The sequence below is a fragment of the Aythya marila genome (assembly GCF_965140915.1).
Source record: "Aythya marila genome assembly, chromosome: 29".
Lineage (NCBI taxonomy): Eukaryota > Metazoa > Chordata > Aves > Anseriformes > Anatidae > Aythya > Aythya marila.
The window spans coordinates 973,005-999,395 of NC_139070.1; the positions used below are offsets into that span (position 1 = coordinate 973,005).

The 26,391-nt window shown below is 56.7% G+C and overlaps 11 protein-coding genes across 11 annotated transcripts; 6 read left to right on the top strand and 5 right to left on the bottom strand.

Moving 5' to 3' along the window:
• Positions 1 to 985: 985 nt before the first annotated feature.
• LOC309888451 (claw keratin-like) lies at positions 986 to 1,366 on the top strand (the record flags this gene model as incomplete). The annotated part of the gene is made up of 1 exon (XM_082780773.1): positions 986 to 1,366. The coding sequence occupies one exon, from the start codon at positions 986 to 988 to the stop codon at positions 1,364 to 1,366; it is 381 nt and encodes a 126-aa protein (XP_082636899.1).
• Positions 1,367 to 3,942: 2,576 nt separating this feature from the next.
• On the bottom strand, positions 3,943 to 4,359 carry LOC309888442 (claw keratin-like; the record flags this gene model as incomplete). The annotated part of the gene is made up of 1 exon (XM_082780764.1): positions 3,943 to 4,359. One exon carries the CDS (start codon positions 4,357 to 4,359, stop codon positions 3,943 to 3,945), a length of 417 nt encoding a protein of 138 aa, XP_082636890.1.
• Positions 4,360 to 5,620: 1,261 nt separating this feature from the next.
• Positions 5,621 to 6,037, top strand: LOC309888437 (claw keratin-like; the record flags this gene model as incomplete). The annotated part of the gene is made up of 1 exon (XM_082780759.1): positions 5,621 to 6,037. The coding sequence occupies one exon, from the start codon at positions 5,621 to 5,623 to the stop codon at positions 6,035 to 6,037; it is 417 nt and encodes a 138-aa protein (XP_082636885.1).
• Positions 6,038 to 8,613: 2,576 nt separating this feature from the next.
• LOC309888443 (claw keratin-like) lies at positions 8,614 to 9,030 on the bottom strand (the record flags this gene model as incomplete). Its single annotated transcript, XM_082780765.1, has 1 exon — positions 8,614 to 9,030. One exon carries the CDS (start codon positions 9,028 to 9,030, stop codon positions 8,614 to 8,616), a length of 417 nt encoding a protein of 138 aa, XP_082636891.1.
• A 1,261-nt stretch (positions 9,031 to 10,291) lies between these two features.
• Positions 10,292 to 10,708, top strand: LOC309888438 (claw keratin-like; the record flags this gene model as incomplete). Its single annotated transcript, XM_082780760.1, has 1 exon — positions 10,292 to 10,708. The coding sequence occupies one exon, from the start codon at positions 10,292 to 10,294 to the stop codon at positions 10,706 to 10,708; it is 417 nt and encodes a 138-aa protein (XP_082636886.1).
• Positions 10,709 to 13,284: 2,576 nt separating this feature from the next.
• On the bottom strand, positions 13,285 to 13,701 carry LOC309888445 (claw keratin-like; the record flags this gene model as incomplete). The annotated part of the gene is made up of 1 exon (XM_082780767.1): positions 13,285 to 13,701. The coding sequence occupies one exon, from the start codon at positions 13,699 to 13,701 to the stop codon at positions 13,285 to 13,287; it is 417 nt and encodes a 138-aa protein (XP_082636893.1).
• A 1,261-nt stretch (positions 13,702 to 14,962) lies between these two features.
• On the top strand, positions 14,963 to 15,379 carry LOC309888439 (claw keratin-like; the record flags this gene model as incomplete). Its single annotated transcript, XM_082780761.1, has 1 exon — positions 14,963 to 15,379. The coding sequence occupies one exon, from the start codon at positions 14,963 to 14,965 to the stop codon at positions 15,377 to 15,379; it is 417 nt and encodes a 138-aa protein (XP_082636887.1).
• Positions 15,380 to 17,955: 2,576 nt separating this feature from the next.
• Positions 17,956 to 18,372, bottom strand: LOC309888446 (claw keratin-like; the record flags this gene model as incomplete). Its single annotated transcript, XM_082780768.1, has 1 exon — positions 17,956 to 18,372. The coding sequence occupies one exon, from the start codon at positions 18,370 to 18,372 to the stop codon at positions 17,956 to 17,958; it is 417 nt and encodes a 138-aa protein (XP_082636894.1).
• Positions 18,373 to 19,633: 1,261 nt separating this feature from the next.
• On the top strand, positions 19,634 to 20,050 carry LOC309888447 (claw keratin-like; the record flags this gene model as incomplete). Its single annotated transcript, XM_082780769.1, has 1 exon — positions 19,634 to 20,050. One exon carries the CDS (start codon positions 19,634 to 19,636, stop codon positions 20,048 to 20,050), a length of 417 nt encoding a protein of 138 aa, XP_082636895.1.
• Positions 20,051 to 22,626: 2,576 nt separating this feature from the next.
• Positions 22,627 to 23,043, bottom strand: LOC309888440 (claw keratin-like; the record flags this gene model as incomplete). Its single annotated transcript, XM_082780762.1, has 1 exon — positions 22,627 to 23,043. One exon carries the CDS (start codon positions 23,041 to 23,043, stop codon positions 22,627 to 22,629), a length of 417 nt encoding a protein of 138 aa, XP_082636888.1.
• Positions 23,044 to 24,304: 1,261 nt separating this feature from the next.
• LOC309888428 (claw keratin-like) lies at positions 24,305 to 24,721 on the top strand (the record flags this gene model as incomplete). Its single annotated transcript, XM_082780750.1, has 1 exon — positions 24,305 to 24,721. One exon carries the CDS (start codon positions 24,305 to 24,307, stop codon positions 24,719 to 24,721), a length of 417 nt encoding a protein of 138 aa, XP_082636876.1.
• Between the last annotated feature and the right edge of the window lie 1,670 nt (positions 24,722 to 26,391).

The following is a 26,391-nucleotide window of genomic DNA, read 5'->3' on the forward strand; positions in this document are numbered from 1 at the left end:
ATGACACACGTGGAGATGCGAGGCAATTATATCCCTCCCCATTGTGGACACTGAGGTACAAACGTTCCATGGGAAACTGGGAGTTGCTGGAAGGAACAGACCATGACGCTCTTCTACATGAAAGACAAGCTGCTGCAAAACTGACCTTGTGGCACCAAGAAACCCCAATGAATTCCTTATTACCCAGGCAGATGTGGCTTCAGCCACAATTCCAACATAGCCACAGCTCTTTGCTTAGCCTTCAGGCGAATTGGAGAGCAAGGAGTAGCACATGTTCCACAGGGCAGGGAGAAGGGCAATCGTAGGGATGCTCGTCAACTCCCAACCAAATGCCTTGCAGCCCTTGCCTGTACAGGGTGATGGTGAGTGTTAGGGAGTTTCTGCAAGTGGGTGGGATGGCTTCATGCCTTTACCCAAACATCCACCACCTCTGTTTACCAGCCCATAAAAGGGAGGTAATGACAGGTATGCTGGCTTTGCGCAGAGTTGCAAAGAGCTTCTTCCGTAAAATACCCCTGATACTTCCTCATAGACGAAGTTTCAGATTATGAACACATTGGGATTTACTGGTGCTATGAGGTCAGCTTTAGCGGCTCCTAGCCTTTCATGTAGGTGAGTATCATGGTCTGTCCCTCCCATCACCTCCCTATTCCCCAGGGCATGTTTAGCGACTCATGTCTGTGATGGGGAAGGACATAATTGCCCAACATGTCCACGTGTCATGTTGCTTCCTAGCTTTACAGCATTAATATCTGAGGTTTCCAACTGTTCGATGCTGCAGGCTGTCTGGGACAGGTATAAAAGGGCTGAGGGCTTTGCAGCCCTCTATCCTGCTTCCTCCGCTTGTCTCTAAACAGATCACCTGGGTAAGTCGTGCTCTTGGAGGCTTCTCGGGGCTCTCTCCCTGCCTCCATCAATACAGCCTCTCCCCAGACCCTTGCCTAACTCTGCCTGCCCTTTGCAGTACTCCTTGCCTACGTGGAAGATGTCCTGCTCCAGCCTGTGTGCCCCTGTGTGCGGGGTGGCTGCCCCGGCCCCGCTGGCTGACAGCGCCAACGAGCCCTGCGTGCGGCAGTGCCCCGACTCCACCGTGGTGATCCAGCCCCCGGCCACGGTGCTCACCTTGCCCGGGCCCATCCTCAGCTCCTTCCCTCAGCACGCCGTGGTCGGCTCGGCGGGAGTCCCGGCTGTTGCAGGGGGCTTTGGCGGCACTTTTGGAGGCCGTGGTGCCTTTGGGGGCTATGGAGGCCTTGGGGGTTACGGAGGCCTTGGCGGCTATGGGGGCTATGGAGCCTTTGGAAGCTGTGGATATGGCGGCTCGCGTCGGGGCCTCAGGTACCTCAGTGGCAACTGCGGGCCCTGCTAAGCCCACCTCAGGCTCCAGCCCCTGAACAAGGAGAGCTCCTCAGCTGCCCTGGAACGTCCCGACATGACACCAGCAGGAAAAGCTCCCCTTTGGCGTCACCTGTCTCCAGAGCTTGGAGGCCTCGTGCCTGCATGCGGCCCAATTCTGACTTTTACCTGCCCCAATTGAGATTCTTTTCAGGACTTGCTGCCCCGTGACAGGCAGCACAGTATCTTCCTCCTGTTCATGTAGCATGGTTACTGGTCACCTCCTCTGTGCCTTTTCCAAGGAGCTGATGGATGCCTCTGCCCAGGGGCTGCCCTTCTGTCAACTTCCTGCTCCCATGGACTTTTAATAAAAGCACTGTTGCACCACATTCTTGACCCATGGTATTTCTTCATCGTTCTTCTTCCAGACTTCCCCCAAAACTCAGAGCCAGGGCAGTTGGGCTGCTGGCTGCACTCCTGCCTCTGCTACTGGGACCCTTGCTCCTGCACGTTAAGCTGAAGCAGGGGAGGTTTAGCTTGCACATCAGGAAGACGTTCTTCACCACGAGGGTGGTCGCACACTGGAACAGGCTCCCCAGTGAATTAGTCACTGCACCGAGCCTGTCTGAATTTATGAAGGAATTGGACTGTGCACTTAGTCACATGGTCTAAAATTTTGGGAAGACCTGTGCGGTGTCAGGTTTTGGACTTGATGGTCCTTCTGGGTCCTTTCCAACTCGAGATACTCTATGATTCTATGATTCTTTGTGCAGCTGGGACAGGGCATCACGACTGAAGCAGAGGCCCCAGTGGGTCTTGTAGAGGACAGGCCCCTGAACCTCCTCCCTTCTCTCACCGGGTAGAATGGCAATGAGTACCCAATCCTATTTTGAGAACATGAAAAAGCAACAGCCATCTTGCACAGCCACCACAGCATGTTTGACCTCTTTATATTGCCTTTTCTATGGTCAGCTGTGGAGGTCTGGGGAGACAGAGAGATGGCCACTGCATGGTCAGGGCTGCTGCCACCTGCTGACTGTGCCCATGTGCACAGCTGCAGGTGGTGGCACTGGGAAGGGGTGAAGGAGACACAACCAAGTCTGCCCAAGGTCCTCCACATGGCCGTGAACACATCACAGCCATCCAGAGCCAGGAAACACAAAGGCCTTGAGTAGATGGTGCGTGTCTGTACCCGCCTCATGTCCCTTCATTCCCTAAGTGTCTTCTGATCGTGTGATCCTGGCTCTGCACAGTGGTCTTTCTTTGAGACTGTTCCTGCAAGGGAAATCAAGAAGAGGAGCGGGGCAGCATGTTGGTCAGTGGTGGGGGCTCAAGAGAACATGCATCACCCATAATTCTCAAGGCAGGGGAAGGGAAAATTGGCATTTCTGCCCATCCACACAACTCCCCAGCCTCCAGTGCAAGGGCCGCCAGCCAACCACTGGGTGCTGCCTCACATAGCATCCCGTGCATGCTGGGTGAGGGCAGAGTGGTGGGAGGCAGCCGGTGTGCCTCATCACAGCTGTTATGGCCAGGTGTTCTGGGGACCTGGCCATGCAGGTTGCTTTGTGTGCTGGTGTGTGAGGAAGGGCAGCCAAGGCCTGGCAGCATGTCTGCAGCATGGAGCTGTGTGGAGCACTGCTGTCCTACTTGGCCAGAGCTGTGTCCCCCAGCTACAGGTAGGCAAGCTGTGTATACAGGAAAGAGCTTCTAGCCCAGTGGTGGGGAAAAGCCTGCCAGTGCTCCATGCAGATGTGGGAGGAAGGGAAACTGGAGGGGCTGGAGTAAAGGCTGGTGGGGTCCCTCAGCCTCCCTCCTCTGCCCAGTGGCCTCTCAGGTGGCTCTAACCAGGTCTTTGCCGTTGGGGAGGCTGTGACAGTTCCCAGAGACATAAAAGTCCAAGGCCTTCAGGAAGCCCCTAGGGAGCTGCCAGAGTAGACAAGAAGTGCTTTTCGTTACCAACCTCTCATCTTGGGCTGTAGCTGTTAATTGCCCAGGATGAGGGTGAGATGGTGTGAGCGCTGAGGGAGCAGTGGTTGGTGATGGTTCTGTGTGTGGCCCCACTGTGGTGACCCTTCACTGACGGCTGCTCTGACCATCAAGGTCATCTTCTGATGGTCATGGCCGTAGAGGTGAGGGAGTTCCTGAGGGCCTCTGAGAATGCCCCAGGATTGCAGCTCTCAGGAATGGACCCTGGGGGCCTGCATGGGCTCACAGCAAGGAGCAAATGCATTAAGGGTCATAGAAAAGACAGGATCAAGAATGTGGCAAAACAAAGCTTTTATTGCAGGTCTAGGGGAGAAGGGAGATGGCAGAAAGGCAGCCCCTGGCACGTGGCAGCCCCTGACTCCTTGCAGATGGCGGCAGAAGCAGTCACGATGCAGAAATAGGCAGACAGCTGTGGGCTACATCGTCACGGGGCAGCAAGTCCTGAAGCAAAGCTCAGTTAGAGCAGGAGAAGGAAGAATCTGGGGCCCATGTAGACACAAGGCCCCCAGTCAGTGGAGACGAGTGATGATGAAGGGGAGCCTTTCCTGGCAATGAACGTTGGGAAGGTTCCAGGGCAGCTCCAGAGTTGTCCTTCATCAGGGGCAGGAGCCAGTGGTGGGCTTAGCAGGGCCCGCAGTTGCCACTGAGGTACCTGTGGCTCCGACGCCAGCCACCGTATCCGCAGCTCCCAAAGGCTCCATAGCCCCCATAGCCGCCAAGGCCTCCGTAACCCCCAAGGCCTCCATAGCCCAAAAGGCCACCATAACCCCCAAGGCCTCCATAGCCCCCAAAGGCACCACGGCCTCCAAAAGTGCCGCCAAAGCCCCCTGCAACAGCCGGGACTCCCGCCGAGCCGACCACGGCGTGCTGAGGGAAGGAGCTGAGGATGGGCCCGGGCAAGGTGAGCACCGTGGCCGGGGGCTGGATCACCACGGTGGAGTCGGGGCACTGCCGCACGCAGGGCTCGTTGGCGCTGTCAGCCAGCGGGGCCGGGGCAGCCACCCCGCACACAGGGGCACACAGGCTGGAGCAGGACATCTTCCACGTAGGCAAGGAGTACTGCAAAGGGCAGGCAGAGTTAGGCAAGGGTCTGGGGAGAGGCTGTATTGATGGAGGCAGGGAGAGAGCCCCGAGAAGCCTCCAAGAGCACGACTTACCCAGGTGATCTGTTTAGAGACAAGCGGAGGAAGCAGGATAGAGGGCTGCAAAGCCCTCAGCCCTTTTATACCTGTCCCAGACAGGCTGCAGCATCAGGCAGGGGGCGGAGGTGGAAGCGTCAGATATTCATGCAATAAAGCCAGCACAAATCATGACACACGTGGAGATGCGAGACAATTATATCCCTCCACACTGGGGACACTGCGGCTCATACGTGTCCTGAGGAACAGGGAGGTGATGGGAGGGACAGACCATGACACTCACATACATAAAAGGCTAGACACTGCTGGAGCTGACCTCATGGCACCAATAAACCCCAATGAGTTCTAATCCCCCAGGTTGATTGGGCTTCACCCATGATACCAACACAGCCACAGCTCTTTGCTTGGCCTTCAGGCGAATTGGAGAACAAGGAGTAACACATGTTCCACAGGGCAGGGAGAAGGGCAATGGTTAGGGATGCTCCTCAACTCCCACTTGAGTGCCTCACAGCCACTGCCTGTACAGGGTGATGGTGAGTGTTTGGGAGCTGCTTCACGTGGGTGGGATGGCTTCATCCCTTCACCCAATCTTCCACCACCTCTGTTTACCAGCCCATAAAAGGGAGGTAATGACAGGTATGCTGGTTGTGCACAGAGATAAAAAGGCACTTCTTCAACAAATTGCCCATGACACTTCTACATAGACAAAGTTTGGGATTAGGAAGAAATCAGGGTTTATTGGTGCCATGAGGTCAGTTTAAAAAGCAGCTGGCCTTTGATGTAGTTGCGTGTCATGGTCTGTTCCTCCCATGACCTCCTGTTCCTGAGGGCATGTTTGCGTTTCGGTGTCCCCGATGGGGAGGAATATAATTGCCTCGCATCTCCACATTTGTCATGATTCATGCTGGCAACATTGCAGGAATATCTGGGGCTTTCACCTATGTTTGATGCCAGGGGCTCTCTGAGACAGGTATAAAAGGGCTGAGGGCTTTGCAGCCCTCTATCCTGCTTCCTCCGCTTGTCTCTAAACAGATCACCTGGGTAAGTCGTGCTCTTGGAGGCTTCTCGGGGCTCTCTCCCTGCCTCCATCAATACAGCCTCTCCCCAGACCCTTGCCTAACTCTGCCTGCCCTTTGCAGTACTCCTTGCCTACGTGGAAGATGTCCTGCTCCAGCCTGTGTGCCCCTGTGTGCGGGGTGGCTGCCCCGGCCCCGCTGGCTGACAGCGCCAACGAGCCCTGCGTGCGGCAGTGCCCCGACTCCACCGTGGTGATCCAGCCCCCGGCCACGGTGCTCACCTTGCCCGGGCCCATCCTCAGCTCCTTCCCTCAGCACGCCGTGGTCGGCTCGGCGGGAGTCCCGGCTGTTGCAGGGGGCTTTGGCGGCACTTTTGGAGGCCGTGGTGCCTTTGGGGGCTATGGAGGCCTTGGGGGTTATGGTGGCCTTTTGGGCTATGGAGGCCTTGGGGGTTATGGAGGCCTTGGCGGCTATGGGGGCTATGGAGCCTTTGGAAGCTGTGGATATGGCGGCTCGCGTCGGGGCCTCAGGTACCTCAGTGGCAACTGCGGGCCCTGCTAAGCCCACCTCAGGCTCCAGCCCCTGAACAAGGAGAGCTCCTCAGCTGCCCTGGAACGTCCCGACATGACACCAGCAGGAAAAGCTCCCCTTTGGCGTCACCTGTCTCCAGAGCTTGGAGACCTCGTGCCTGCATGCGGCCCAATTCTGACTTTTACCTGCCCCAATTGAGATTCTTTTCAGGACTTGCTGCCCCGTGACAGGCAGCACAGTATCTTCCTCCTGTTCATGTAGCATGGTTACTGGTCACCTCCTCTGTGCCTTTTCCAAGGAGCTGATGGATGCCTCTGCCCAGGGGCTGCCCTTCTGTCAACTTCCTGCTCCCATGGACTTTTAATAAAAGCACTGTTGCACCACATTCTTGACCCATGGTATTTCTTCATCGTTCTTCTTCCAGACTTCCCCCAAAACTCAGAGCCAGGGCAGTTGGGCTGCTGGCTGCACTCCTGCCTCTGCTACTGGGACCCTTGCTCCTGCACGTTAAGCTGAAGCAGGGGAGGTTTAGCTTGCACATCAGGAAGACGTTCTTCACCACGAGGGTGGTCGCACACTGGAACAGGCTCCCCAGTGAATTAGTCACTGCACCGAGCCTGTCTGAATTTATGAAGGAATTGGACTGTGCACTTAGTCACATGGTCTAAAATTTTGGGAAGACCTGTGCGGTGTCAGGTTTTGGACTTGATGATCCTTCTGGGTCCTTTCCAACTCGAGATACTCTATGATTCTATGATTCTTTGTGCAGCTGGGACAGGGCATCACGACTGAAGCAGAGGCCCCAGTGGGTCTTGTAGAGGACAGGCCCCTGAACCTCCTCCCTTCTCTCACCGGGTAGAATGGCAATGAGTACCCAATCCTATTTTGAGAACATGAAAAAGCAACAGCCATCTTGCACAGCCACCACAGCATGTTTGACCTCTTTATATTGCCTTTTCTATGGTCAGCTGTGGAGGTCTGGGGAGACAGAGAGATGGCCACTGCATGGTCAGGGCTGCTGCCACCTGCTGACTGTGCCCATGTGCACAGCTGCAGGTGGTGGCACTGGGAAGGGGTGAAGGAGACACAACCAAGTCTGCCCAAGGTCCTCCACATGGCCGTGAACACATCACAGCCATCCAGAGCCAGGAAACACAAAGGCCTTGAGTAGATGGTGCGTGTCTGTACCCGCCTCATGTCCCTTCATTCCCTAAGTGTCTTCTGATCGTGTGATCCTGGCTCTGCACAGTGGTCTTTCTTTGAGACTGTTCCTGCAAGGGAAATCAAGAAGAGGAGCGGGGCAGCATGTTGGTGAGTGGTGGGGGCTCAAGAGAACATGCATCACCCATAATTCTCAAGGCAGGGGAAGGGAAAATTGGCATTTCTGCCCATCCACACAACTCCCCAGCCTCCAGTGCAAGGGCCGCCAGCCAACCACTGGGTGCTGCCTCACATAGCATCCCGTGCATGCTGGGTGAGGGCAGAGTGGTGGGAGGCAGCCGGTGTGCCTCATCACAGCTGTTATGGCCAGGTGTTCTGGGGGCCTGGCCATGCAGGTTGCTTTGTGTGCTGGTGTGTGAGGAAGGGCAGCCAAGGCCTGGCAGCATGTCTGCAGCATGGAGCTGTGTGGAGCACTGCTGTCCTACTTGGCCAGAGCTGTGTCCCCCGGCTACAGGTAGGCAAGCTGTGTATACAGGAAAGAGCTTCTAGCCCAGTGGTGGGGAAAAGCCTGCCAGTGCTCCATGCAGATGTGGGAGGAAGGGAAACTGGAGGGGCTGGAGTAAAGGCTGGTGGGGTCCCTCAGCCTCCCTCCTCTGCCCAGTGGCCTCTCAGGTGGCTCTAACCAGGTCTTTGCCGTTGGGGAGGCTGTGACAGTTCCCAGAGACATAAAAGTCCAAGGCCTTCAGGAAGCCCCTAGGGAGCTGCCAGAGTAGACAAGAAGTGCTTTTCGTTACCAACCTCTCATCTTGGGCTGTAGCTGTTAATTGCCCAGGATGAGGGTGAGATGGTGTGAGCGCTGAGGGAGCAGTGGTTGGTGATGGTTCTGTGTGTGGCCCCACTGTGGTGACCCTTCACTGACGGCTGCTCTGACCATCAAGGTCATCTTCTGATGGTCATGGCCGTAGAGGTGAGGGAGTTCCTGAGGGCCTCTGAGAATGCCCCAGGATTGCAGCTCTCAGGAATGGACCCTGGGGGCCTGCATGGGCTCACAGCAAGGAGCAAATGCATTAAGGGTCATAGAAAAGACAGGATCAAGAATGTGGCAAAACAAAGCTTTTATTGCAGGTCTAGGGGAGAAGGGAGATGGCAGAAAGGCAGCCCCTGGCACGTGGCAGCCCCTGACTCCTTGCAGATGGCGGCAGAAGCAGTCACGATGCAGAAATAGGCAGACAGCTGTGGGCTACATCGTCACGGGGCAGCAAGTCCTGAAGCAAAGCTCAGTTAGAGCAGGAGAAGGAAGAATCTGGGGCCCATGTAGACACAAGGCCCCCAGTCAGTGGAGACGAGTGATGATGAAGGGGAGCCTTTCCTGGCAATGAACGTTGGGAAGGTTCCAGGGCAGCTCCAGAGTTGTCCTTCATCAGGGGCAGGAGCCAGTGGTGGGCTTAGCAGGGCCCGCAGTTGCCACTGAGGTACCTGTGGCTCCGACGCCAGCCACCGTATCCGCAGCTCCCAAAGGCTCCATAGCCCCCATAGCCGCCAAGGCCTCCGTAACCCCCAAGGCCTCCATAGCCCAAAAGGCCACCATAACCCCCAAGGCCTCCATAGCCCCCAAAGGCACCACGGCCTCCAAAAGTGCCGCCAAAGCCCCCTGCAACAGCCGGGACTCCCGCCGAGCCGACCACGGCGTGCTGAGGGAAGGAGCTGAGGATGGGCCCGGGCAAGGTGAGCACCGTGGCCGGGGGCTGGATCACCACGGTGGAGTCGGGGCACTGCCGCACGCAGGGCTCGTTGGCGCTGTCAGCCAGCGGGGCCGGGGCAGCCACCCCGCACACAGGGGCACACAGGCTGGAGCAGGACATCTTCCACGTAGGCAAGGAGTACTGCAAAGGGCAGGCAGAGTTAGGCAAGGGTCTGGGGAGAGGCTGTATTGATGGAGGCAGGGAGAGAGCCCCGAGAAGCCTCCAAGAGCACGACTTACCCAGGTGATCTGTTTAGAGACAAGCGGAGGAAGCAGGATAGAGGGCTGCAAAGCCCTCAGCCCTTTTATACCTGTCCCAGACAGGCTGCAGCATCAGGCAGGGGGCGGAGGTGGAAGCGTCAGATATTCATGCAATAAAGCCAGCACAAATCATGACACACGTGGAGATGCGAGACAATTATATCCCTCCACACTGGGGACACTGCGGCTCATACGTGTCCTGAGGAACAGGGAGGTGATGGGAGGGACAGACCATGACACTCACATACATAAAAGGCTAGACACTGCTGGAGCTGACCTCATGGCACCAATAAACCCCAATGAGTTCTAATCCCCCAGGTTGATTGGGCTTCACCCATGATACCAACACAGCCACAGCTCTTTGCTTGGCCTTCAGGCGAATTGGAGAACAAGGAGTAACACATGTTCCACAGGGCAGGGAGAAGGGCAATGGTTAGGGATGCTCCTCAACTCCCACTTGAGTGCCTCACAGCCACTGCCTGTACAGGGTGATGGTGAGTGTTTGGGAGCTGCTTCACGTGGGTGGGATGGCTTCATCCCTTCACCCAATCTTCCACCACCTCTGTTTACCAGCCCATAAAAGGGAGGTAATGACAGGTATGCTGGTTGTGCACAGAGATAAAAAGGCACTTCTTCAACAAATTGCCCATGACACTTCTACATAGACAAAGTTTGGGATTAGGAAGAAATCAGGGTTTATTGGTGCCATGAGGTCAGTTTAAAAAGCAGCTGGCCTTTGATGTAGTTGCGTGTCATGGTCTGTTCCTCCCATGACCTCCTGTTCCTGAGGGCATGTTTGCGTTTCGGTGTCCCCGATGGGGAGGAATATAATTGCCTCGCATCTCCACATTTGTCATGATTCATGCTGGCAACATTGCAGGAATATCTGGGGCTTTCACCTATGTTTGATGCCAAGGGCTCTCTGAGACAGGTATAAAAGGGCTGAGGGCTTTGCAGCCCTCTATCCTGCTTCCTCCGCTTGTCTCTAAACAGATCACCTGGGTAAGTCGTGCTCTTGGAGGCTTCTCGGGGCTCTCTCCCTGCCTCCATCAATACAGCCTCTCCCCAGACCCTTGCCTAACTCTGCCTGCCCTTTGCAGTACTCCTTGCCTACGTGGAAGATGTCCTGCTCCAGCCTGTGTGCCCCTGTGTGCGGGGTGGCTGCCCCGGCCCCGCTGGCTGACAGCGCCAACGAGCCCTGCGTGCGGCAGTGCCCCGACTCCACCGTGGTGATCCAGCCCCCGGCCACGGTGCTCACCTTGCCCGGGCCCATCCTCAGCTCCTTCCCTCAGCACGCCGTGGTCGGCTCGGCGGGAGTCCCGGCTGTTGCAGGGGGCTTTGGCGGCACTTTTGGAGGCCGTGGTGCCTTTGGGGGCTATGGAGGCCTTGGGGGTTATGGTGGCCTTTTGGGCTATGGAGGCCTTGGGGGTTATGGAGGCCTTGGCGGCTATGGGGGCTATGGAGCCTTTGGAAGCTGTGGATATGGCGGCTCGCGTCGGGGCCTCAGGTACCTCAGTGGCAACTGCGGGCCCTGCTAAGCCCACCTCAGGCTCCAGCCCCTGAACAAGGAGAGCTCCTCAGCTGCCCTGGAACGTCCCGACATGACACCAGCAGGAAAAGCTCCCCTTTGGCGTCACCTGTCTCCAGAGCTTGGAGACCTCGTGCCTGCATGCGGCCCAATTCTGACTTTTACCTGCCCCAATTGAGATTCTTTTCAGGACTTGCTGCCCCGTGACAGGCAGCACAGTATCTTCCTCCTGTTCATGTAGCATGGTTACTGGTCACCTCCTCTGTGCCTTTTCCAAGGAGCTGATGGATGCCTCTGCCCAGGGGCTGCCCTTCTGTCAACTTCCTGCTCCCATGGACTTTTAATAAAAGCACTGTTGCACCACATTCTTGACCCATGGTATTTCTTCATCGTTCTTCTTCCAGACTTCCCCCAAAACTCAGAGCCAGGGCAGTTGGGCTGCTGGCTGCACTCCTGCCTCTGCTACTGGGACCCTTGCTCCTGCACGTTAAGCTGAAGCAGGGGAGGTTTAGCTTGCACATCAGGAAGACGTTCTTCACCACGAGGGTGGTCGCACACTGGAACAGGCTCCCCAGTGAATTAGTCACTGCACCGAGCCTGTCTGAATTTATGAAGGAATTGGACTGTGCACTTAGTCACATGGTCTAAAATTTTGGGAAGACCTGTGCGGTGTCAGGTTTTGGACTTGATGATCCTTCTGGGTCCTTTCCAACTCGAGATACTCTATGATTCTATGATTCTTTGTGCAGCTGGGACAGGGCATCACGACTGAAGCAGAGGCCCCAGTGGGTCTTGTAGAGGACAGGCCCCTGAACCTCCTCCCTTCTCTCACCGGGTAGAATGGCAATGAGTACCCAATCCTATTTTGAGAACATGAAAAAGCAACAGCCATCTTGCACAGCCACCACAGCATGTTTGACCTCTTCATATTGCCTTTTCTATGGTCAGCTGTGGAGGTCTGGGGAGACAGAGAGATGGCCACTGCATGGTCAGGGCTGCTGCCACCTGCTGACTGTGCCCATGTGCACAGCTGCAGGTGGTGGCACTGGGAAGGGGTGAAGGAGACACAACCAAGTCTGCCCAAGGTCCTCCACATGGCCGTGAACACATCACAGCCATCCAGAGCCAGGAAACACAAAGGCCTTGAGTAGATGGTGCGTGTCTGTACCCGCCTCATGTCCCTTCATTCCCTAAGTGTCTTCTGATCGTGTGATCCTGGCTCTGCACAGTGGTCTTTCTTTGAGACTGTTCCTGCAAGGGAAATCAAGAAGAGGAGCGGGGCAGCATGTTGGTCAGTGGTGGGGGCTCAAGAGAACATGCATCACCCATAATTCTCAAGGCAGGGGAAGGGAAAATTGGCATTTCTGCCCATCCACACAACTCCCCAGCCTCCAGTGCAAGGGCCGCCAGCCAACCACTGGGTGCTGCCTCACATAGCATCCCGTGCATGCTGGGTGAGGGCAGAGTGGTGGGAGGCAGCCGGTGTGCCTCATCACAGCTGTTATGGCCAGGTGTTCTGGGGACCTGGCCATGCAGGTTGCTTTGTGTGCTGGTGTGTGAGGAAGGGCAGCCAAGGCCTGGCAGCATGTCTGCAGCATGGAGCTGTGTGGAGCACTGCTGTCCTACTTGGCCAGAGCTGTGTCCCCCGGCTACAGGTAGGCAAGCTGTGTATACAGGAAAGAGCTTCTAGCCCAGTGGTGGGGAAAAGCCTGCCAGTGCTCCATGCAGATGTGGGAGGAAGGGAAACTGGAGGGGCTGGAGTAAAGGCTGGTGGGGTCCCTCAGCCTCCCTCCTCTGCCCAGTGGCCTCTCAGGTGGCTCTAACCAGGTCTTTGCCGTTGGGGGGGCTGTGACAGTTCCCAGAGACATAAAAGTCCAAGGCCTTCAGGAAGCCCCTAGGGAGCTGCCAGAGTAGACAAGAAGTGCTTTTCGTTACCAACCTCTCATCTTGGGCTGTAGCTGTTAATTGCCCAGGATGAGGGTGAGATGGTGTGAGCGCTGAGGGAGCAGTGGTTGGTGATGGTTCTGTGTGTGGCCCCACTGTGGTGACCCTTCACTGACGGCTGCTCTGACCATCAAGGTCATCTTCTGATGGTCATGGCCGTAGAGGTGAGGGAGTTCCTGAGGGCCTCTGAGAATGCCCCAGGATTGCAGCTCTCAGGAATGGACCCTGGGGGCCTGCATGGGCTCACAGCAAGGAGCAAATGCATTAAGGGTCATAGAAAAGACAGGATCAAGAATGTGGCAAAACAAAGCTTTTATTGCAGGTCTAGGGGAGAAGGGAGATGGCAGAAAGGCAGCCCCTGGCACGTGGCAGCCCCTGACTCCTTGCAGATGGCGGCAGAAGCAGTCACGATGCAGAAATAGGCAGACAGCTGTGGGCTACATCGTCACGGGGCAGCAAGTCCTGAAGCAAAGCTCAGTTAGAGCAGGAGAAGGAAGAATCTGGGGCCCATGTAGACACAAGGCCCCCAGTCAGTGGAGACGAGTGATGATGAAGGGGAGCCTTTCCTGGCAATGAACGTTGGGAAGGTTCCAGGGCAGCTCCAGAGTTGTCCTTCATCAGGGGCAGGAGCCAGTGGTGGGCTTAGCAGGGCCCGCAGTTGCCACTGAGGTACCTGTGGCTCCGACGCCAGCCACCGTATCCGCAGCTCCCAAAGGCTCCATAGCCCCCATAGCCGCCAAGGCCTCCGTAACCCCCAAGGCCTCCATAGCCCAAAAGGCCACCATAACCCCCAAGGCCTCCATAGCCCCCAAAGGCACCACGGCCTCCAAAAGTGCCGCCAAAGCCCCCTGCAACAGCCGGGACTCCCGCCGAGCCGACCACGGCGTGCTGAGGGAAGGAGCTGAGGATGGGCCCGGGCAAGGTGAGCACCGTGGCCGGGGGCTGGATCACCACGGTGGAGTCGGGGCACTGCCGCACGCAGGGCTCGTTGGCGCTGTCAGCCAGCGGGGCCGGGGCAGCCACCCCGCACACAGGGGCACACAGGCTGGAGCAGGACATCTTCCACGTAGGCAAGGAGTACTGCAAAGGGCAGGCAGAGTTAGGCAAGGGTCTGGGGAGAGGCTGTATTGATGGAGGCAGGGAGAGAGCCCCGAGAAGCCTCCAAGAGCACGACTTACCCAGGTGATCTGTTTAGAGACAAGCGGAGGAAGCAGGATAGAGGGCTGCAAAGCCCTCAGCCCTTTTATACCTGTCCCAGACAGGCTGCAGCATCAGGCAGGGGGCGGAGGTGGAAGCGTCAGATATTCATGCAATAAAGCCAGCACAAATCATGACACACGTGGAGATGCGAGACAATTATATCCCTCCACACTGGGGACACTGCGGCTCATACGTGTCCTGAGGAACAGGGAGGTGATGGGAGGGACAGACCATGACACTCACATACATAAAAGGCTAGACACTGCTGGAGCTGACCTCATGGCACCAATAAACCCCAATGAGTTCTAATCCCCCAGGTTGATTGGGCTTCACCCATGATACCAACACAGCCACAGCTCTTTGCTTGGCCTTCAGGCGAATTGGAGAACAAGGAGTAACACATGTTCCACAGGGCAGGGAGAAGGGCAATGGTTAGGGATGCTCCTCAACTCCCACTTGAGTGCCTCACAGCCACTGCCTGTACAGGGTGATGGTGAGTGTTTGGGAGCTGCTTCACGTGGGTGGGATGGTTTCATCCCTTCACCCAATCTTCCACCACCTCTGTTTACCAGCCCATAAAAGGGAGGTAATGACAGGTATGCTGGTTGTGCACAGAGATAAAAAGGCACTTCTTCAACAAATTGCCCATGACACTTCTACATAGACAAAGTTTGGGATTAGGAAGAAATCAGGGTTTATTGGTGCCATGAGGTCAGTTTAAAAAGCAGCTGGCCTTTGATGTAGTTGCGTGTCATGGTCTGTTCCTCCCATGACCTCCTGTTCCTGAGGGCATGTTTGCGTTTCGGTGTCCCCGATGGGGAGGAATATAATTGCCTCGCATCTCCACATTTGTCATGATTCATGCTGGCAACATTGCAGGAATATCTGGGGCTTTCACCTATGTTTGATGCCAGGGGCTCTCTGAGACAGGTATAAAAGGGCTGAGGGCTTTGCAGCCCTCTATCCTGCTTCCTCCGCTTGTCTCTAAACAGATCACCTGGGTAAGTCGTGCTCTTGGAGGCTTCTCGGGGCTCTCTCCCTGCCTCCATCAATACAGCCTCTCCCCAGACCCTTGCCTAACTCTGCCTGCCCTTTGCAGTACTCCTTGCCTACGTGGAAGATGTCCTGCTCCAGCCTGTGTGCCCCTGTGTGCGGGGTGGCTGCCCCGGCCCCGCTGGCTGACAGCGCCAACGAGCCCTGCGTGCGGCAGTGCCCCGACTCCACCGTGGTGATCCAGCCCCCGGCCACGGTGCTCACCTTGCCCGGGCCCATCCTCAGCTCCTTCCCTCAGCACGCCGTGGTCGGCTCGGCGGGAGTCCCGGCTGTTGCAGGGGGCTTTGGCGGCACTTTTGGAGGCCGTGGTGCCTTTGGGGGCTATGGAGGCCTTGGGGGTTATGGTGGCCTTTTGGGCTATGGAGGCCTTGGGGGTTATGGAGGCCTTGGCGGCTATGGGGGCTATGGAGCCTTTGGAAGCTGTGGATATGGCGGCTCGCGTCGGGGCCTCAGGTACCTCAGTGGCAACTGCGGGCCCTGCTAAGCCCACCTCAGGCTCCAGCCCCTGAACAAGGAGAGCTCCTCAGCTGCCCTGGAACGTCCCGACATGACACCAGCAGGAAAAGCTCCCCTTTGGCGTCACCTGTCTCCAGAGCTTGGAGACCTCGTGCCTGCATGCGGCCCAATTCTGACTTTTACCTGCCCCAATTGAGATTCTTTTCAGGACTTGCTGCCCCGTGACAGGCAGCACAGTATCTTCCTCCTGTTCATGTAGCATGGTTACTGGTCACCTCCTCTGTGCCTTTTCCAAGGAGCTGATGGATGCCTCTGCCCAGGGGCTGCCCTTCTGTCAACTTCCTGCTCCCATGGACTTTTAATAAAAGCACTGTTGCACCACATTCTTGACCCATGGTATTTCTTCATCGTTCTTCTTCCAGACTTCCCCCAAAACTCAGAGCCAGGGCAGTTGGGCTGCTGGCTGCACTCCTGCCTCTGCTACTGGGACCCTTGCTCCTGCACGTTAAGCTGAAGCAGGGGAGGTTTAGCTTGCACATCAGGAAGACGTTCTTCACCACGAGGGTGGTCGCACACTGGAACAGGCTCCCCAGTGAATTAGTCACTGCACCGAGCCTGTCTGAATTTATGAAGGAATTGGACTGTGCACTTAGTCACATGGTCTAAAATTTTGGGAAGACCTGTGCGGTGTCAGATTTTGGACTTGATGATCCTTCTGGGTCCTTTCCAACTCGAGATACTCTATGATTCTATGATTCTTTGTGCAGCTGGGACAGGGCATCACGACTGAAGCAGAGGCCCCAGTGGGTCTTGTAGAGGACAGGCCCCTGAACCTCCTCCCTTCTCTCACCGGGTAGAATGGCAATGAGTACCCAATCCTATTTTGAGAACATGAAAAAGCAACAGCCATCTTGCACAGCCACCACAGCATGTTTGACCTCTTTATATTGCCTTTTCTATGGTCAGCTGTGGAGGTCTGGGGAGACAGAGAGATGGCCACTGCATGGTCAGGGCTGCTGCCACCTGCTGACTGTGCCCATGTGCACAGCTGCAGGTGGTGGCACTGGGAAGGGGTGAAGGAGACACAACCAAGTCTGCCCAAGGTCCTCCACATGGCCGTGAACACATCACAGCCATCCAGAGCCAGGAAACACAAAGGCCTTGAGTAGATGGTGCGTGTCTGTACCCGCCTCATGTCCCTTCATTCCCTAAGTGTCTTCTGATCGTGTGATCCTGGCTCTGCACAGTGGTCTTTCTTTGAGACTGTTCCTGCAAGGGAAATCAAGAAGAGGAGCGGGGCAGCATGTTGGTCAGTGGTGGGGGCTCAAGAGAACATGCATCACCCATAATTCTCAAGGCAGGGGAAGGGAAAATTGGCATTTCTGCCCATCCACACAACTCCCCAGCCTCCAGTGCAAGGGCCGCCAGCCAACCACTGGGTGCTGCCTCACATAGCATCCCGTGCATGCTGGGTGAGGGCAGAGTGGTGGGAGGCAGCCGGTGTGCCTCATCACAGCTGTTATGGCCAGGTGTTCTGGGGGCCTGGCCATGCAGGTTGCTTTGTGTGCTGGTGTGTGAGGAAGGGCAGCCAAGGCCTGGCAGCATGTCTGCAGCATGGAGCTGTGTGGAGCACTGCTGTCCTACTTGGCCAGAGCTGTGTCCCCCGGCTACAGGTAGGCAAGCTGTGTATACAGGAAAGAGCTTCTAGCCCAGTGGTGGGGAAAAGCCTGCCAGTGCTCCATGCAGATGTGGGAGGAAGGGAAACTGGAGGGGCTGGAGTAAAGGCTGGTGGGGTCCCTCAGCCTCCCTCCTCTGCCCAGTGGCCTCTCAGGTGGCTCTAACCAGGTCTTTGCCGTTGGGGAGGCTGTGACAGTTCCCAGAGACATAAAAGTCCAAGGCCTTCAGGAAGCCCCTAGGGAGCTGCCAGAGTAGACAAGAAGTGCTTTTCGTTACCAACCTCTCATCTTGGGCTGTAGCTGTTAATTGCCCAGGATGAGGGTGAGATGGTGTGAGCGCTGAGGGAGCAGTGGTTGGTGATGGTTCTGTGTGTGGCCCCACTGTGGTGACCCTTCACTGACGGCTGCTCTGACCATCAAGGTCATCTTCTGATGGTCATGGCCGTAGAGGTGAGGGAGTTCCTGAGGGCCTCTGAGAATGCCCCAGGATTGCAGCTCTCAGGAATGGACCCTGGGGGCCTGCATGGGCTCACAGCAAGGAGCAAATGCATTAAGGGTCATAGAAAAGACAGGATCAAGAATGTGGCAAAACAAAGCTTTTATTGCAGGTCTAGGGGAGAAGGGAGATGGCAGAAAGGCAGCCCCTGGCACGTGGCAGCCCCTGACTCCTTGCAGATGGCGGCAGAAGCAGTCACGATGCAGAAATAGGCAGACAGCTGTGGGCTACATCGTCACGGGGCAGCAAGTCCTGAAGCAAATCTCAGTTAGAGCAGGAGAAGGAAGAATCTGGGGCCCATGTAGACACAAGGCCCCCAGTCAGTGGAGACGAGTGATGATGAAGGGGAGCCTTTCCTGGCAATGAACGTTGGGAAGGTTCCAGGGCAGCTCCAGAGTTGTCCTTCATCAGGGGCAGGAGCCAGTGGTGGGCTTAGCAGGGCCCGCAGTTGCCACTGAGGTACCTGTGGCTCCGACGCCAGCCACCGTATCCGCAGCTCCCAAAGGCTCCATAGCCCCCATAGCCGCCAAGGCCTCCGTAACCCCCAAGGCCTCCATAGCCCAAAAGGCCACCATAACCCCCAAGGCCTCCATAGCCCCCAAAGGCACCACGGCCTCCAAAAGTGCCGCCAAAGCCCCCTGCAACAGCCGGGACTCCCGCCGAGCCGACCACGGCGTGCTGAGGGAAGGAGCTGAGGATGGGCCCGGGCAAGGTGAGCACCGTGGCCGGGGGCTGGATCACCACGGTGGAGTCGGGGCACTGCCGCACGCAGGGCTCGTTGGCGCTGTCAGCCAGCGGGGCCGGGGCAGCCACCCCGCACACAGGGGCACACAGGCTGGAGCAGGACATCTTCCACGTAGGCAAGGAGTACTGCAAAGGGCAGGCAGAGTTAGGCAAGGGTCTGGGGAGAGGCTGTATTGATGGAGGCAGGGAGAGAGCCCCGAGAAGCCTCCAAGAGCACGACTTACCCAGGTGATCTGTTTAGAGACAAGCGGAGGAAGCAGGATAGAGGGCTGCAAAGCCCTCAGCCCTTTTATACCTGTCCCAGACAGGCTGCAGCATCAGGCAGGGGGCGGAGGTGGAAGCGTCAGATATTCATGCAATAAAGCCAGCACAAATCATGACACACGTGGAGATGCGAGACAATTATATCCCTCCACACTGGGGACACTGCGGCTCATACGTGTCCTGAGGAACAGGGAGGTGATGGGAGGGACAGACCATGACACTCACATACATAAAAGGCTAGACACTGCTGGAGCTGACCTCATGGCACCAATAAACCCCAATGAGTTCTAATCCCCCAGGTTGATTGGGCTTCACCCATGATACCAACACAGCCACAGCTCTTTGCTTGGCCTTCAGGCGAATTGGAGAACAAGGAGTAACACATGTTCCACAGGGCAGGGAGAAGGGCAATGGTTAGGGATGCTCCTCAACTCCCACTTGAGTGCCTCACAGCCACTGCCTGTACAGGGTGATGGTGAGTGTTTGGGAGCTGCTTCACGTGGGTGGGATGGCTTCATCCCTTCACCCAATCTTCCACCACCTCTGTTTACCAGCCCATAAAAGGGAGGTAATGACAGGTATGCTGGTTGTGCACAGAGATAAAAAGGCACTTCTTCAACAAATTGCCCATGACACTTCTACATAGACAAAGTTTGGGATTAGGAAGAAATCAGGGTTTATTGGTGCCATGAGGTCAGTTTAAAAAGCAGCTGGCCTTTGATGTAGTTGCGTGTCATGGTCTGTTCCTCCCATGACCTCCTGTTCCTGAGGGCATGTTTGCGTTTCGGTGTCCCCGATGGGGAGGAATATAATTGCCTCGCATCTCCACATTTGTCATGATTCATGCTGGCAACATTGCAGGAATATCTGGGGCTTTCACCTATGTTTGATGCCAGGGGCTCTCTGAGACAGGTATAAAAGGGCTGAGGGCTTTGCAGCCCTCTATCCTGCTTCCTCCGCTTGTCTCTAAACAGATCACCTGGGTAAGTCGTGCTCTTGGAGGCTTCTCGGGGCTCTCTCCCTGCCTCCATCAATACAGCCTCTCCCCAGACCCTTGCCTAACTCTGCCTGCCCTTTGCAGTACTCCTTGCCTACGTGGAAGATGTCCTGCTCCAGCCTGTGTGCCCCTGTGTGCGGGGTGGCTGCCCCGGCCCCGCTGGCTGACAGCGCCAACGAGCCCTGCGTGCGGCAGTGCCCCGACTCCACCGTGGTGATCCAGCCCCCGGCCACGGTGCTCACCTTGCCCGGGCCCATCCTCAGCTCCTTCCCTCAGCACGCCGTGGTCGGCTCGGCAGGAGTCCCGGCTGTTGCAGGGGGCTTTGGCGGCACTTTTGGAGGCCGTGGTGCCTTTGGGGGCTATGGAGGCCTTGGGGGTTATGGTGGCCTTTTGGGCTATGGAGGCCTTGGGGGTTACGGAGGCCTTGGCGGCTATGGGGGCTATGGAGCCTTTGGAAGCTGTGGATATGGCGGCTCGCGTCGGGGCCTCAGGTACCTCAGTGGCAACTGCGGGCCCTGCTAAGCCCACCTCAGGCTCCAGCCCCTGAACAAGGAGAGCTCCTCAGCTGCCCTGGAACGTCCCGACATGACACCAGCAGGAAAAGCTCCCCTTTGGCGTCACCTGTCTCCAGAGCTTGGAGGCCTCGTGCCTGCATGCGGCCCAATTCTGACTTTTACCTGCCCCAATTGAGATTCTTTTCAGGACTTGCTGCCCCGTGACAGGCAGCACAGTATCTTCCTCCTGTTCATGTAGCATGGTTACTGGTCACCTCCTCTGTGCCTTTTCCAAGGAGCTGATGGATGCCTCTGCCCAGGGGCTGCCCTTCTGTCAACTTCCTGCTCCCATGGACTTTTAATAAAAGCACTGTTGCACCACATTCTTGACCCATGGTATTTCTTCATCGTTCTTCTTCCAGACTTCCCCCAAAACTCAGAGCCAGGGCAGTTGGGCTGCTGGCTGCACTCCTGCCTCTGCTACTGGGACCCTTGCTCCTGCACGTTAAGCTGAAGCAGGGGAGGTTTAGCTTGCACATCAGGAAGACGTTCTTCACCACGAGGGTGGTCGCACACTGGAACAGGCTCCCCAGTGAATTAGTCACTGCACCGAGCCTGTCTGAATTTATGAAGGAATTGGACTGTGCACTTAGTCACATGGTCTAAAATTTTGGGAAGACCTGTGCGGTGTCAGGTTTTGGACTTGATGGTCCTTCTGGGTCCTTTCCAACTCGAGATACTCTATGATTCTATGATTCTTTGTGCAGCTGGGACAGGGCATCACGACTGAAGCAGAGGCCCCAGTGGGTCTTGTAGAGGACAGGCCCCTGAACCTCCTCCCTTCTCTCACCGGGTAGAATGGCAATGAGTACCCAATCCTATTTTGAGAACATGAAAAAGCAACAGCCATCTTGCACAGCCACCACAGCATGTTTGACCTCTTTATATTGCCTTTTCTATGGTCAGCTGTGGAGGTCTGGGGAGACAGAGAGATGGCCACTGCATGGTCAGGGCTGCTGCCACCTGCTGACTGTGCCCATGTGCACAGCTGCAGGTGGTGGCACTGGGAAGGGGTGAAGGAGACACAACCAAGTCTGCCCAAGGTCCTCCACATGGCCGTGAACACATCACAGCCATCCAGAGCCAGGAAACACAAAGGCCTTGAGTAGATGGTGCGTGTCTGTACCCGCCTCATGTCCCTTCATTCCCTAAGTGTCTTCTGATCGTGTGATCCTGGCTCTGCACAGTGGTCTTTCTTTGAGACTGTTCCTGCAAGGGAAATCAAGAAGAGGAGCGGGGCAGCATGTTGGTCAGTGGTGGGGGCTCAAGAGAACATGCATCACCCATAATTCTCAAGGCAGGGGAAGGGAAAATTGGCATTTCTGCCCATCCACACAACTCCCCAGCCTCCAGTGCAAGGGCCGCCAGCCAACCACTGGGTGCTGCCTCACATAGCATCCCGTGCATGCTGGGTGAGGGCAGAGTGGTGGGAGGCAGCCGGTGTGCCTCATCACAGCTGTTATGGCCAGGTGTTCTGGGGACCTGGCCATGCAGGTTGCTTTGTGTGCTGGTGTGTGAGGAAGGGCAGCCAAGGCCTGGCAGCATGTCTGCAGCATGGAGCTGTGTGGAGCACTGCTGTCCTACTTGGCCAGAGCTGTGTCCCCCAGCTACAGGTAGGCAAGCTGTGTATACAGGAAAGAGCTTCTAGCCCAGTGGTGGGGAAAAGCCTGCCAGTGCTCCATGCAGATGTGGGAGGAAGGGAAACTGGAGGGGCTGGAGTAAAGGCTGGTGGGGTCCCTCAGCCTCCCTCCTCTGCCCAGTGGCCTCTCAGGTGGCTCTAACCAGGTCTTTGCCGTTGGGGAGGCTGTGACAGTTCCCAGAGACATAAAAGTCCAAGGCCTTCAGGAAGCCCCTAGGGAGCTGCCAGAGTAGACAAGAAGTGCTTTTCGTTACCAACCTCTCATCTTGGGCTGTAGCTGTTAATTGCCCAGGATGAGGGTGAGATGGTGTGAGCGCTGAGGGAGCAGTGGTTGGTGATGGTTCTGTGTGTGGCCCCACTGTGGTGACCCTTCACTGACGGCTGCTCTGACCATCAAGGTCATCTTCTGATGGTCATGGCCGTAGAGGTGAGGGAGTTCCTGAGGGCCTCTGAGAATGCCCCAGGATTGCAGCTCTCAGGAATGGACCCTGGGGGCCTGCATGGGCTCACAGCAAGGAGCAAATGCATTAAGGGTCATAGAAAAGACAGGATCAAGAATGTGGCAAAACAAAGCTTTTATTGCAGGTCTAGGGGAGAAGGGAGATGGCAGAAAGGCAGCCCCTGGCACGTGGCAGCCCCTGACTCCTTGCAGATGGCGGCAGAAGCAGTCACGATGCAGAAATAGGCAGACAGCTGTGGGCTACATCGTCACGGGGCAGCAAGTCCTGAAGCAAAGCTCAGTTAGAGCAGGAGAAGGAAGAATCTGGGGCCCATGTAGACACAAGGCCCCCAGTCAGTGGAGACGAGTGATGATGAAGGGGAGCCTTTCCTGGCAATGAACGTTGGGAAGGTTCCAGGGCAGCTCCAGAGTTGTCCTTCATCAGGGGCAGGAGCCAGTGGTGGGCTTAGCAGGGCCCGCAGTTGCCACTGAGGTACCTGTGGCTCCGACGCCAGCCACCGTATCCGCAGCTCCCAAAGGCTCCATAGCCCCCATAGCCGCCAAGGCCTCCGTAACCCCCAAGGCCTCCATAGCCCAAAAGGCCACCATAACCCCCAAGGCCTCCATAGCCCCCAAAGGCACCACGGCCTCCAAAAGTGCCGCCAAAGCCCCCTGCAACAGCCGGGACTCCCGCCGAGCCGACCACGGCGTGCTGAGGGAAGGAGCTGAGGATGGGCCCGGGCAAGGTGAGCACCGTGGCCGGGGGCTGGATCACCACGGTGGAGTCGGGGCACTGCCGCACGCAGGGCTCGTTGGCGCTGTCAGCCAGCGGGGCCGGGGCAGCCACCCCGCACACAGGGGCACACAGGCTGGAGCAGGACATCTTCCACGTAGGCAAGGAGTACTGCAAAGGGCAGGCAGAGTTAGGCAAGGGTCTGGGGAGAGGCTGTATTGATGGAGGCAGGGAGAGAGACCCGAGAAGCCTCCAAGAGCACGACTTACCCAGGTGATCTGTTTAGAGACAAGCGGAGGAAGCAGGATAGAGGGCTGCAAAGCCCTCAGCCCTTTTATACCTGTCCCAGACAGGCTGCAGCATCAGGCAGGGGGCGGAGGTGGAAGCGTCAGATATTCATGCAATAAAGCCAGCACAAATCATGACACACGTGGAGATGCGAGACAATTATATCCCTCCACACTGGGGACACTGCGGCTCATACGTGTCCTGAGGAACAGGGAGGTGATGGGAGGGACAGACCATGACACTCACATACATAAAAGGCTAGACACTGCTGGAGCTGACCTCATGGCACCAATAAACCCCAATGAGTTCTAATCCCCCAGGTTGATTGGGCTTCACCCATGATACCAACACAGCCACAGCTCTTTGCTTGGCCTTCAGGCGAATTGGAGAACAAGGAGTAACACATGTTCCACAGGGCAGGGAGAAGGGCAATGGTTAGGGATGCTCCTCAACTCCCACTTGAGTGCCTCACAGCCACTGCCTGTACAGGGTGATGGTGAGTGTTTGGGAGCTGCTTCACGTGGGTGGGATGGCTTCATCCCTTCACCCAATCTTCCACCACCTCTGTTTACCAGCCCATAAAAGGGAGGTAATGACAGGTATGCTGGTTGTGCACAGAGATAAAAAGGCACTTCTTCAACAAATTGCCCACGACACTTCTACATAGACAAAGTTTGGGATTAGGAAGAAATCAGGGTTTATTGGTGCCATGAGGTCAGTTTAAAAAGCAGCTGGCCTTTGATGTAGTTGCGTGTCATGATCTGTTCCTCCCATGACCTCCTGTTCCTGAGGGCATGTTTGCGTTTCGGTGTCCCCGATGGGGAGGAATATAATTGCCTCGCATCTCCACATCTGTCATGATTCATGCTGGCAACATTGCAGGAATATCTGGGGCTTCCACCTATGTTTGATGCCAGGGGCTCTCTGAGACAGGTATAAAAGGGCTGAGGGCTTTGCAGCCCTCTATCCTGCTTCCTCCGCTTGTCTCTAAACAGATCACCTGGGTAAGTCGTGCTCTTGGAGGCTTCTCGGGGCTCTCTCCCTGCCTCCATCAATACAGCCTCTCTCCAGACCCTTGCCTAACTCTGCCTGCCCTTTGCAGTACTCCTTGCCTACGTGGAAGATGTCCTGCTCCAGCCTGTGTGCCCCTGTGTGCGGGGTGGCTGCCCCGGCCCCGCTGGCTGACAGCGCCAACGAGCCCTGCGTGCGGCAGTGCCCCGACTCCACCGTGGTGATCCAGCCCCCGGCCACGGTGCTCACCTTGCCCGGGCCCATCCTCAGCTCCTTCCCTCAGCACGCCGTGGTCGGCTCGGCGGGAGTCCCGGCTGTTGCAGGGGGCTTTGGCGGCACTTTTGGAGGCCGTGGTGCCTTTGGGGGCTATGGAGGCCTTGGGGGTTATGGTGGCCTTTTGGGCTATGGAGGCCTTGGGGGTTACAGAGGCCTTGGTGGCTATGGGGGCTATGGAGCCTTTGGGAGCTGCGGATACGGTGGCTGGCGTCGGAGCCACAGGTACCTCAGTGGCAACTGCGGGCCCTGCTAAGCCCACCTCTGGATCCTGCCCCTCACGAACGAGAGCTCTTCAGCTGCCCTGTAACATCCTGACATGACATCATCACGAAGAGCTCCCCTTCAGTGTCACTGGTTTCCAGTGCTTGGAGGCCTGTTGCCTGCATGGGGCCCCTCTGTCCTTCTCCTCCTTGTTTGAGGTTTGCTTCAGGACTCACTGCCCCACGGCGATGCAGCCAAGGAATGGACGCCTCCTGTGGCACGGCTGTTTCTCAGTACAGCTCTGCCTTCTGCAAGTATACAGGAACTTCCTTCCTGCCGTCTCCCTGATTCCCTACAATCCCCTACAGCATTAATAAAAACTGTTATACCACATTCTTAAGCACAGTTTTTCCTTGACACTTCCTATTCTCCCCACTTGCCATATGGACGCACCATCTTTCAGGGACCAACCCTACCAGTTGCCACCCGGGGCATTCTCAGAGGTCCTGCAGTCATTCCCTCACCTCCACGCCCTACCCCGAGCAGCACAGCTCTTAAAAGAGAGTTGACACAGCCTCCCCAGGAGAAAAGACCTGGTTGGAGCTGCTGGAGAGGCCATGGGGCATCCAAAAGAGGCAGAGGGTCCCCCACCAGCCTTTCCTCCACCTGCTCCAGTTTCCCTCCTCTTCCTCCCAAATCTCCATGTAGCACTGGCAAGCTTTTCCCCACCACTGGGCTAGAAGCTCTTCCCTGTATACACAGCTTGCCTACATGTAGCTGGGGGACACAGTTCTGGCCAAGTAGGACAGCAATGCTCCACACAGCTCCATGCTGCAGACATGCTGCCAGGCCTTGGCTGCCCTTCCTCACACACCAGCACACAAAGCAACCTGCATGGCCAGGCCCCCAGAACACCTGGCCATAACAGCTGTGATGAGGCACACCAGCTGCCTCCCACCACTCTGCCCTCACCCAGCATGCACGGGATGCTATGTGAGGCAGCACCCAGTGGTTGGCTGGCGGCCCTTGCACTGGAGGCTGGGGAGTTGTGTGGATGGGCAGAAATGCCAATTTTCCCTTCCCCTGCCTTGAGAATTATGGGTGATGCATGTTCTCTTGAGCCCCCACCACTGACCAACATGCTGCCCCGCTCCTCTTCTTGATTTCCCTTGCAGGAACAGTCTCAAAGAAAGACCACTGTGCAGAGCCAGGATCACACGATCAGAAGACACTTAGGGAATGAAGGGACATGAGGCGGGTACAGACACGCACCATCTACTCAAGGCCTTTGTGTTTCCTGGCTCTGGATGGCTGTGATGTGTTCACGGCCATGTGGAGGACCTTGGGCAGACTTGGTTGTGTCTCCTTCACCCCTTCCCAGTGCCACCACCTGCAGCTGTGCCCGGGCCCATCCTCAGCTCCTTCCCTCAGCACGCCGTGGTCGGCTTGGCGGGAGTCCCGGCTGTTGCAGGGGGCTTTGGCGGCACTTTTGGAGGCCGTGGTGCCTTTGGGGGCTATGGAGGCCTTGGGGGTTATGGTGGCCTTTTGGGCTATGGAGGCCTTGGGGGTTACGGAGGCCTTGGCGGCTATGGGGGCTATGGAGCCTTTGGGAGCTGTGGATACGGTGGCTGGCGTCGGAGCCACAGGTACCTCAGTGGCAACTGCGGGCCCTGCTAAGCCCACCACTGGCTCCTGCCCCTGATGAAGGACAACTCTGGAGCT